The sequence below is a fragment of the Primulina huaijiensis genome, unplaced genomic scaffold (genome assembly GCF_012295235.1).
Source record: "Primulina huaijiensis isolate GDHJ02 unplaced genomic scaffold, ASM1229523v2 scaffold43333, whole genome shotgun sequence".
Classification (NCBI taxonomy): Eukaryota; Viridiplantae; Streptophyta; class Magnoliopsida; order Lamiales; family Gesneriaceae; genus Primulina; species Primulina huaijiensis.
This window is the reverse complement of record NW_027360482.1, coordinates 1-12,841: the sequence shown is the minus strand read 5'-3', so window position 1 is coordinate 12,841 and position 12,841 is coordinate 1. Positions and strand designations below refer to the sequence as shown.

Sequence of the window (12,841 nt, the reverse complement as noted above, 5' to 3'; positions counted from 1 at the left end):
CACAGGTCCAGTGACCTGATGAAGAAAGCCCAATAATATATATTACTCATTTAAATATGTAAACCAACCACTCAAATCAATATTCATTGAATGAGACATTCATTCATTCATTAACATTTAATTAAAGGCGCGTTTGGGTAGTTGATTCTTTCATAAAAGTTTACCAGCCTGTGAGGATCAGTACTGCGCGTGTGTGGGACATTTTCTTTTTAATTCAATCGTAGCATTCGGATTTGATGATTAATTTTTCAAAAAGAAGAGAGCTAAAATATTTAATAAATTTATAAAATAAAACAAAGCATTTGCTAAAATAAATCTTGTGTCCGTGCATACTTCAACACGATATGGTTGTTTTTAAACACAGACATTCATTTTATAGAAACAATTCCAATTCCAATGAAGTTTCTTAAAGATACCTTTTAGGTCTAATCTTGGGAACATGAATGCTAATTTACAAATGGTTCCCTCGAAAACAACCAAAGTCGTCCTTTTAACATTTGACCTTGTAATAATTAAATAACTTGCTCAGAGAGGAAATTCAATAATTTATAATTCCATGAAATTATATACATAATGTAAAATCATTAATTTATATCCTAATCACTTGAAAATACAATTTATTAAAGTGCAATTAATGGATATGTCAGCACTGCTGTACTTTTATTGAGCAGAGGCATCTTCTCAATACTACTAAATATTTATAAAAATTAAGCATTTAAGTCGATGAAACAGATGGGACTTCTAGGAATAATCAATCAATTACTGGCCATTAACAATTTCAAAATTATTCCCGAGTAAAAAAAATCTTTATGCGACACATATATCTAAAATATTGAATGGAATTATTTTAGTGTACGTAATGCTCGCATTTTAATCAATAAAAATCGATTAACATGGATTTATATACGTTCCATTGTCAATGTAGTGAGATATATTGGCATGCATGGCTATCAATCTGCTATCTTCAAAATTAAAGGAACCAAATTGTTTTAGATTTAAATTTAACGTTTTATAAATTAAGTTTTTAATGAATTAGGAAGTTAAAAGTACTCGTCTTTTTCCATGAATAAATTAAATAAAATCCTAATTTAACAACCTAAAATAAGCACATGTGTTCATGTATGATGCATATGATAGATTACAGAACTTGAAAAGAACAAAGAATATCTCATGAACAGTTGAAAAAGATTTGACAGTACTGTAAAATTAATACACACACAGAATGAAACACATATTTTGGGTGAAGATCAAATAGTTTTCTCGGACTCATGTTAGACTGAGAAGGAACAAATTTCTTTCTAATTCATCACTAGATGTATTAGACTTGCAAGCTGCACATTAATTGTATGTATATGAGTATGCTTTCAAAATAGAAAAGAAACAAACACCAAAAAAGATTGAGTAGATGAACAGTACCAGTAACTCCAGCAATTAATTAATACAAAAACAGTAGGTTTAACAGAAGTTACAGAAGAAGAAAAAAAGAGAACACTGCAAAGGAAGCAAGAGCATTAAACACCATTCTCCACACCTTATTTTCTCCATTTTTTTTTCTTTGTACCCTCTTTCTACCAATTCAAAAACAGCACTGAAAAAGCTAAACTCAGCTTTGCTACCATTAATTCTAATTCACAATGGGTGAAAAAGAAAACAAAAGACTGATAACAGAAAGAACTTACAGCCTTTTTCAGGGTTTTGAATTTCTAAAATTAAACAATTAGAATCAATCGTAGCAAAGCGTCTAGTTCTCTGCATGTACCTTAGTTATGAAGAGGGTTAGGTCCTGTGTGTATTAATCTCTTATCTTCTTCGTACAAATCCTCATTCCTCGGATCAAAACCTGCCATTTGTGAAGATGGACTCGAAGTTCTTGCATGATACGGGGCCGTTTCGAAGAACCGGGATTTTCTAGCCGGAGACCACTTCAAGGAACTGCTGATATTGTCACTCTTCTCAGCAGAAGATAGAAAAACTTGCAGAGTTGAAATTAAGAGGAAAGCAAGAGAAAACACTAAAATTCTTGCTGTGGAATTAGAATTAACTGTCATTGTTAGCAGCAACGTTTTACTCCAAGTCTCTGCACCAATATTCCAGCAAGAAATTTCAACTTAACGTCCTGGAAAGAAGCTGATATATCTCCTAATCTTATGGGTTTGATCACATGATCTGGACCCTTGATTCTTGGAAACTTCTTATATTTTCTCGTCTGAATTTGGAAGTCTGAACCCTGTTTTCTTGTAATATTCTAAACAAGAAGGGTTTTGACATTTATATTAATAATTTGGGCATCTTTGTAATGCCGCAAGTATACATAAAGCAATAGTTTAGTGCTGTTTGGAGAAAATAAAATGGGAGGGTGGGGCTGCGCAGTATTAATAGCCGTTGTCTGTGGAATATATATATTTAATTAAAAGTTTTACAAAATAATTTTTATACTGTTTTCATTTTCTAAAATGAGTTGAAGATTACATCGGTAGCATATATTATATAACATATATACTATGTTAATTACTAACACCAATTCACTCTTGATTATCAGAGAACAGATTCTATAATAAATATGTAGTAAATATGATATAACCATAATAATTATAAGTAACATTAGAACATTATGTGTGTGTATAATACACGTGTGTGTGTGTGTGTGTATAATTGAGCAATTGGAATGACAGGTAAACCTATACATAATGAGACAAGAAACTGATCAGAGTTCTACAATTATTTAACAGATGGTCAAAGATATATAATATCATCTGTCAACAACGATCATGATTTTTTTATCTTTTATTTTATTAAATTTTAGTTGAAAAATATACAAAATTACGATTATATGTATAAAAAAATACGTATGTATGTGTAGTCAATTAATAAATATTTAAGCATCATGTTTATCATAAATAATTGAGATTTTTTATCAGTTTATAATTATAAAGGAAATTAAGAAAGCATGCATCTGCATAAGAAGAAGTCGACATATTGAATTTTGCTTTTTTTTTATATTAAAAAAATTTAAATTGGAAAACCAACTCTCGATCTGCTTGCCAGGTTTGCCTCTCCCATCATTTTTTTGGTTCTACTATCTCTTGCTTTGGTGTTGATGTAGAAAAATCTCAACTTTAAGATGCATGCAAATTCTTTAATCGGAGGTGTCGCCTCTGGTTTAAATCATGCTTCAAAAGGGAAGTTGAAGAGATCTCTCAGTCGAGTTAGCTATTTCACGATGATAAGTTGGTTCGCCGGAACGGCCGCGACGCCCGTCTCGGAACGGGAATGGCCATTGGCGTTCCAAAGTTCCAGAACAAATCGATGAATGCTTTGTAGCGCAATTCAACGTTATAACGAAGAGGGAACGGTGGGGTGGAACAGGAACGGTAGAACGGAACATTAAACTCAAATTGAAAGGATCTATCTACTATTATATCTTCAATTTTCTTCTTTTCTCGTTGCTCGTTATTCATCATCTATATGGCGTGGTGTTGGACGTCATGGTCCCGAGTATAGATCTTCAAATACGTATGATAGTATGTTATAATTTTTAGTGTGTATTTCTTATTGTGCTATTATTGTAAAATAGTTTTGTATTGATATATTAATTTGTAATAACTTCATATATTTTATTTTTTAATATGATGTAATTTATATTTAAATTTTTTTACCAATTTTTTGAATTTATTAATTTTTTTATACAAGCGTTCCGCAACCGTTCCGCAACATAACATTGGAACTGGAACGGTAGTTGTCGTTCCAAGCACCGCAACCGTTCCGGCAAACCATGATGATAACAATGGCGAGCGTGGTGAGCATAAACAATTATACGAAAAAAATATTAACAAGGCGTAGATAGTTTTTTTTTTTTTTTGATGGTAACAAGGCGTAGATAGTTATGCTTGAAAACATGGTAAAATTAGAAACACTATCTCCACTGATTCAAATAAACATTTACTTGACCCGGGAAATTATTGACAAGAAGATAACTTTGGATAATTTATTAAAATAATTATGTCTGTGTAGCTTGTTTTCAATACGTTGGTCGTTGAGCACTTGCTTAGCACAACTGTGACACTCGAAGTTTTCTTAGATTTGTATCTTCTCGAACATTGCAATTTCATTCGATTGAGCATGAACCGAAAAAAATTATAACTAGAAAATTGATTAGTTTCTCACTTAGAAGTCAGGGAAGATGGCTTCTTGCAGTGCTGTTATGTGTCCTTGATCTTCTGAAAGGCCAAAATAATACAAAATTTAAAATTTTCTAGGAATGATGTTCAATTTGTGGCCTTTTTAATTTTTCCGAATCCTTGTTTTCTCACTTTGCTGAAGCAACTGAAACCCAAAGTTGCGATGGCTGCATCCGCGTTGATTTTACTAGCACAGCATCTGCTGGTTTAAGCAGTCTGCACAGGAATGATGGAGGTATATGCAAAATAAATTTCATCTTTAAGGATTTGATCCATTTACCCATGGTTTAGGATGCACATATCATATCGCATCATGTTTACAGTAATCCCATGATTTCTTGAAACCTGCAACGGCTTGCTCAAGCCTATTTTACTTAGACAAGCTCTTGAGTCTTGGAGTAGCTAGTAAGCGAGCGTTGGTATATATTTCCTAAAGATGGATAAGGGATTTGCATGAACATTAATGCCACTTTCTAACCCTCCTTTAGTTTAACTAGGTCTATATGTTGTATTAAATATTAATTTTCTTGTGCTTTCTGTACGATCTGTGCAACCTATGCTAAGACATTATTCATAACAATAATAATCTTCTAAAAATATAATAATAATTAATGACTGTATTTTTATATTTGTTATGATGATGATATTATTATTATGATGATTTGTAAGATAAATGACATTGAAGTCACAATGATATAGTACTTGTTATTATATCATCATTGTCACATCGCTTTTAATTCGAATTCTGCCTCTCATTTGCTCATTCCTCTTTGGAATATTTGCTCACTTGTTCGAGTTTAACCCTCCAAAAATACGCATAAAATAAGCTAAAATTTATGTGGATTTGTCACACGGGATGCACGAATCATAATTTGACATTTTCAACTTTACTAGCATGTAAAGTTAATTATAGTTGCAATACCTTGAGACGATCTCGATATTCAGCTTCACAAAATGTTGAACAAAACTACTTCCCTCCGGTGAATAGCAATGTCATCTTTTTTTTGAAAATTATTTAATGATCGAATCTTCTTGATGATGTCAATAATATATGTGCATAATTATATTATTTGATTAAAAAAATATACGTAAATATTAAAATAAATAAAATGGTAACATGCTTTGGTCATTAGTGTAATTTGAATTACTTGCTAAATGATCAAATTCTCTGAAGCGAAAATTAAGTTTGCCTAAATTTGGCTTCTTGCAACTCGGTGACTAAAGTTTTTTTTCGCATTATCAACTCAATATTCGAGTTTACATTTGGATAACAAGGATTTATTTCCTTAACGATTGAATTTCATATAAGTAACTTTTGTTACATTTTAAAAGTTGCTCAAATTGTTGAATAACATTTAAAAAAATCAAGCCATGTACCACAGTTTCTTGCAATACCATATTTTTATTGTTAGTACATAAATGGTGGTCCGAAAATAATGCTATTATTTGTTTTAAAGAAATATAGCATTTAAAAAGTAGTCACTTGTACATTTATGAAAGTTAACTTTCGAATAGTTTTTGAGTTACGTCTTGTTGAAATTTGATATCTTTGTCGAATAATAAATACTTTGACTACTATATTTTTTTGATCATGTTGGAACATATCAATCAGCATCACATCAAGATTTGTTATTATTAGTATGTCTTTATTACGGACGTGTAAAACTTTTCTTTGGCTAGTGAAGTGGGTGCATGGTCTGCCGTATATGATTGAATCTGATTTAAAATCGTTAATAACCATCGTGACAAATGATATTAACTATTGGCTTTGAAGTAATTTTCATTTATTTAATCAATATTAGCTATTTTTCCCTTCAGCTACCCCAATTATTATCTTCGTTAGACTAATTATGTGATATATAATTAAATATATAATGGTTGTTTATTAATTACACGTTACAAAACTTATGATAATTGAATATATTTTGATTTGTTTATGAATATTTGAATATAGTGAAATCTTTATAATAATCTATTTAACACTGGGCATATTTATATGTATTAAATTAAAACACTTGGTGTAATCATGAAGATGAAAAACGATTTTATCTGTTAAATTTCGTTGTTGTTAATTTTAAAATAATAATACTATTAAATTGATTTTTTAAAGTGAGTGGTTAAATTATTTCAGAAAATAATCATGTATACATTTGTTTGGAATGTTTTTCTCCTTAAATTGATTTGCAAAACTTATATGATGTAATGATTATAATATATAATATAATATATATTAGTTATATAATAATATTAAAGTTAGGAAAAACCAATATACGATTAATAGATGGAAGGACATTTCCGACAATTACACAAATCAACTCACTCTTTTAAAGAAATACCTCATTTGGGTACATGTATAAAATAGTTATGTGAGACCAAGCTAACCATAAACTGAAATTAGAAAAAAAATGAAAATTATATTTCATTCAAATAGCATCTCAAGCTAATATTTGGACTAACAGTTTATTATTCTATTATATTTTTATTCGATGTGCCTGAATTAAATATTGTTTGACTGATTTTTGTGTGTCATGCACCTCACTAATCACAAGNAAATAAATAGATTATATATTCTTGAAATTAAATTCCATTAATATATAGGTAATAGAAAAAATAAATTATATATTCTTGTGTTAATATTAATAATTTAATAATTAATTAAAATTTATTAATTAAGAAGAAATAAATAGATTATATATTCTTGAATTAATATTAATAATTAATTAAAATTTATTAATATATAGGTAATAGATAATTAAAATTTATTAATATATAGGTAATAGATATTTATGTATAATACATAGGTAATAGAAAGAAATAGATTATATATTATTGAATTAATATTAATAATTAATTAATTCTATTAATTAATGAAGGGCTTAAATGTCAATTCACAATTCTAAAAAGATTGGCTCTTTTATATAGGTATAATTTGATACAATCTCCTTATATCTTTTCTAATATATAGTTGGATTTTTCTTGAAGTTCGTGGATATTTTCAGATTTATCCAAATTCAAATAGTTGTATAAAATTAACCAAAAATCCTCCAAGGAACTGTCGGGGGCAAACAACATGAACTATTGGATTTTTTTTGAGTCGAGGAAAGTAGTTTTTATTACAATGAGGTTGAAACCTCATCTAAAATTTAAAAGTTTAATGTCCAATGAATTACAAGACAAATACATAAGACGTGGATTAATATGAACAAAACAGATGGCTATATGCTAACATGTAACAGTTGAGGAGCGACTGTCCGAGTGCATCTGAGTGTATATATAAATATGTATAGGTCAACCTAGTCCTTTTACTAATCTATTCTTCAAAACACAATCCTCGTCCACCATTCATTTCGTTTGCTTCCTGTTAATATGTCTTTCTCCCTGAATCTCAGACACCCTATATGCCTACATTTCTTGGGCTGGGCAGGGCAGGGCAGGGCAGGGAGAATATATTTTATTGTTAGCAATAAAAACCACGTACCCTCTTCAAGTTGACATAAACCCATCATCTATACATGCAGCACAAATTTGCATTATAAAAAGATATCGTCACAAACAATCAAATTCACTCACAATGTGCATTCCAACCCCTTGTTGCTGCAAACACTACCCCAATATCCTTGCAGGTACTTAATTCTTCAACCACACACACATACATCTGTCTGTGATTTTTAGTTTCTTTACCCGGCCTTATGGTATATGGATATTATATACCGGTTGACGTGGCTTATTGTATACGGATGCATATAAATCAGTCGCCTTTCAAATGCAAAAGAAAATTCAAATTTCGTATAATTTTTATTAACATGAACATGATCTCTTCCCATAATCAAGATTCTGATTCCGTCCCGGTCGGCCCTGTGTAAGGTGCAGAAGGTTATGATGCATTGCCATTAGCGAGCACAAGATGGAACCCAACGCCAGAACAATTACAGGCACTCGAAGAAATGTACAGACGAGGAATCAAAACTCCAACGGCTGAACAGATCAATCAAATTGCTGGCAGGCTTCGAAGATTTGGTAAAATAGAGGGCAAAAATGTGTTTTATTGGTTACAAAACCACAAGGCAAGGGAAAGGCAGAAGAAACGCCGCTAGCTCGAGTTGTTATCAGCTGAACAGATGGATTGTGTTGAACCCAAAGAAACAGGTAAGCAAAATATGTTATCCATATAAGAAAAATAAGGAGCCAAAAAAAAATGGTTGCTGTGAGTGCAAAAAAATCTAGATTAAACACACAAGTCAGGTTTGAAATTTGAATGTTGACCGAGTTTTTCGAGTAACGATGGAACTAATCGAGTTAAATTCTGTTTGACCTTCTAGTATAGAAAAACATATGCATGCATGCATGCAAGTAATGGCATGCATGTTTGTTACAGTACCATTCATTCATTGTTATGTGTCTTTTTTTTGAAAGAATTGATGTAAAGATTTAGAATTTACCACAGCCTGGTTTGATATACAGGATTTAGCAAGAAATACAAGCAAAGGGAACATCCCAAGAAAATGGGTTGCCGCTCAAACTGCGGCACACCTTCATAGGTCTCTATGTGTTCCTCAATATCAAGAAATTTTTTGTCTTATCTACCCTAACTAATTAATTGATCTGGTACCGCAGAAGTCTACTTCAGAATTGGTCAAGGAAACACACTTACATGACATGACTAGTAAACAGAATAACGAGCGTCTAAATGCATCTCAAAACTTAATTTAAATCGTGGTCATATAATATATAACTTTAAAATAGACCTATATTTTCATTTGCGATGGTGGTTAACATTCTTGGAAAACGAAACTAACACAGGAAGAAAAACCAAGATTATACACGATTGGATGATCGTCCAGTTTAACTTGTACTATATTATAAAAAGCTAAACTAAGAAACATTTGAAAAAAAAGATAGATGAGATCCTACTTATTAAGAATTACTCTCATTTCATTTCAACGGGTAAGATCTTGTCACACATACAATTTCAAAAAAAAATGGGTCCTATATATGCATGGACAAATCTTAGTCATCTATCCTATCATGAGGACAATGACCACATAGATAGAATGAAATAAACCAAAAAAAAGGAAGGGTTGGCTTTGTACGATGGTAGAAGAACAGTCCTCAAAACCTGCATTTATACATTCTGTTGGCTCTTTTGTCACGAAAAGCTTAGAGTTTCTTGGGAAAAGTGCAAAAATCGCTCAGCTTTTCATTAACTGTTCAAATATTTTTTGCAGGGTTCTGTATCAAAACACAAGGCAGAAGAATCCGAATGTGGAACTGTTGGATAAATGACACATTATGAATTGAATTTGCAGCCAAAGACAGCAGCAACAAAAAAAAAAGGACCCATGTTGCAACTTGGACATGTCTTCTTGCATGTTTCCCACTCCAATTTCTGCGCAAATAATTTATCCAGCCCAAGAAAACGAGAATTAATTTTCTGCACTAAATCTTAGCATATCCATGCCGTCAAAGAATGATGATTTAAAGAATTTTGAAGGAGGTATTCAAGAAAACAATCGAATTCTTCAGCTGTTTCCAGTTGGATGCATTAATAATTGCTAACTTCTTGATCCCATCGAGGAGGAAGACGGTGTTACAAGAAATCATCTAACGAATTTAGAGTTGACTACGATTTTTTTAGTTTCTTACCACAGAATTGACGAAAGGGATTCATAATTTGTTTTATTTTCTAACTGATGGAAACGTGCATTGCTAATATTTGGGTGGTCACATCCCCTCATATTTCTGTGTTCAGAAAAACTAAACACAATAAATTATTTAATAATATGGAAAAGATCATGTAAGCTAAAATGAAATGGTGGTTAATGTTGTCATTTATTTTAAATAATAATTAAATCATTATATATGTTGGATAAATAACAGTAGCTACTACCAAGAGACCGACAATGCAATCTTTAGACAGAATCTAGAGAATGAAGATACACAAGTTTCAGAAGGTGTCGTCCTGGCTTCTGACCTACCTGCTCCCGTCCGAAAACTATCAGCAACAAAATTCTACATTGACTGAAGGGTTGAATAATGTATGAGAATGCATGCACGTAATGGAAGACTTGCCGTTCATTTGACACAAGGTCCCAAGTATTGGACGAAGTCTCATGTTCAACACTCAATTGTTACATTCTCCACCCCAACTCACAACACACACACACATAAATATATATATACTTGAAAAATTCTTACATAGTCCGCCCTGCATAGCTGTCACAAAAATGAGATTTATGTGAAAAATTAAAGGCAAAATATGATAATTATGACAATAAAATAGTTAAAGTAAAGTTTACCTAATTAAGAGTTTCTTGGTTTCAGATGTTGACCTGCCTGAATCTTGAGTGATTCTGCGTACTCCATGACCTCAAATTTACCCTTAATTACAATATGGATTATTTCTAAAAAAATGTTTAGTCCCCTTTGTCATAGTACGTGATTTCATGAGGAAAATTTAACAAAAGAAAAGAGAAAAGTTGCAATTTTAGAGGTAAAAATCAACGCAATTAATAATGAACACAACTGGGAACTTGAATTAAAGAATCCTGTTCGTTCTGCTTCTAATGGCTTGTACACTTGGATTAAATTTCAAAACCGTGAATCCTGTTAGGCCTAGTCTAGTCAAGAACAGCTCACTAATGTACAGTAAGAGCGCAGAAATATCATCCCTAACGGCCTCTTGTATCAACTATCAGCCCACAGCTTGTTAACTACAACAGCTGAGACAAAGAATTGACGGATTATTAATGCCTGGATAACAGGTGCCAGAGAATGGACGCCTTTAGCCGTTCCAAAATTCGAGTATCTGCCGTTCCTCCAAAAGGAATGGCGAAAAATGAACTAATCGCAAACAAGATAAAGTGGTTTGCCAGGATGCAACCGTGCAAAAGATGGGAACAAAACAACTTATCTGGTTCTATCACTGCAAAATTCATGTCACCGATCTTGAATCTTCGGACTTGTTCAATTTGCACATGCAATCTGGACATGGAAGTGAATAGATAGAGTCATTCGGTCTCTTCAGTTCTATACCTTTTGAATCACTGTGTCCGCGCATATTAAGCATGTGCTTCTTGAAACTTTTCCATCTGGGACAAAGAATCAAGAAAAAATATGTATTATAATATGAAAAAGGAAAAAAAGAAAAGAGAAATTCAAGTGACAAAGGTAAAACTATCAGCTTCCATGCTAAAAAATAGAATTTCATTAAATTGTGTAGCAAAGCGTGGTGTCATCAGAATTCAAATAAACGTCATATAACAATTAATAAACAGGTACAAATATACTTCAAAATTGACATACTAGATAACAAGGTTAAAAACAAACCAAAAAAGAACCATAGCTTTATCGACAATGAAAAAAAAGTTGTGGTGAAACCACCACCTGGATTGTCATAACACCAAGTCGCAAACATTTGGGAAACTAAAAGTATTACCCAATATTTGGATTGTCAAATAATAGTGCCAACTTCCTCTTGTCAGGCCTAATTGTTCGTGAGTGTCCACCATACTGATATCTTCGATGCCCCAAAAGGAAATGAGGGAAATTTCCACCTTGAGTGGTAACAAATACTTCACTGTGAAGACAAACAGTGTAGTCTATAGCAGCCATTCTGGAAGAGTAATTCTGAAAATAAGCAACTTGAGTCAAAAGAGTCACAGAGTGGGATGAATCAGAAGCGAATGCAAAAAGTACTCTCATGAGTTGGAGAACAAAGATGTAAAACCAATTTTTGCTTAGATTTAGACCTGAAATGGAGCTAGTTCCTCAGCAGATGCCAACATCTCTTTTGTCTGCAGTAACGGAAACATTTCCAGCAGCGGAGCCATGTTCCTTTCAGAGTCGTATATCCTTCCAGATGCTAAATAAATAGACGTACTTTTGTCAAAGCCCATCCCTCGTAGCATCAGACCTACCTAATCAATGATGGGCATTCAAGGATTAAACAGAGTAAGACTATATATATCGCAAAGGAAAAAAGGTTAACAATATACAAATGGAAGTATTGTGATGGATCTCGCTGAAAAGATGCAAAAGTATCATAATTCCCCACAATTCTCCGCAACCTCACTTTGCTTCCTGGCACACAACTCTTTTAGTGAATTGAGAAATTTAACTGTCGTAACACCCCAATTACTAACAGCGCAATTTTTATATGTGAATGTATTTATTCGAGCAACTTATATTTATTATATTCTTTAAAATATTAAACATTATAAATGACATACAATTTGCCATTTAACCAATTTTGCAATCAAATTGATTAAAAAAAATATAGAATAACGACCAGGCAGTAGGTGTTTTAAACATTCGTAAGGACAAAATGTCAACTAAACAAAATCATTTTGATAAATGTTTTTTCATATCTTAGGCTTGAACTGAAGAGATTGGTTATTCAATATTTTTAAAAAAATTACTCCGAAAATTAACAAGTCATGATGGCTCATTTAAAAAACCACAATGTGTTTTTATAAACTCGAAAAACTTGTGATATCTACGTAGGTAATCAACGCCCTGCAGCCGTATAATAGAAAATATAGAGAAGTTTCATGGTTCATCAGAAACAAACTTGCTAGCAAAGAAATATAAAAAGGAAACTGAAAGATGGCGAAAAAGATGATAATACCTCTAAAGGTGTTAAGGGACATTTCCCGTTTAATCTG

General features: G+C 32.0%; 1 protein-coding gene across 1 annotated transcript; it reads right to left on the bottom strand.

Annotated features, from left to right (window-relative positions):
* Positions 1-10,688: 10,688 nt before the first annotated feature.
* LOC140970048 (protein ESMERALDA 1-like) lies at positions 10,689-12,835 on the bottom strand. Its single transcript, XM_073431607.1, has 4 exons — positions 12,805-12,835; positions 11,927-12,090; positions 11,614-11,804; positions 10,689-11,266 (listed from the first exon to the last, which is right to left on the bottom strand). Exons 1-4 carry the CDS (start codon positions 12,824-12,826, stop codon positions 11,110-11,112), a joined length of 534 nt encoding a protein of 177 aa, XP_073287708.1. The 5' UTR covers positions 12,827-12,835; the 3' UTR covers positions 10,689-11,109.
* Between the last annotated feature and the right edge of the window lie 6 nt (positions 12,836-12,841).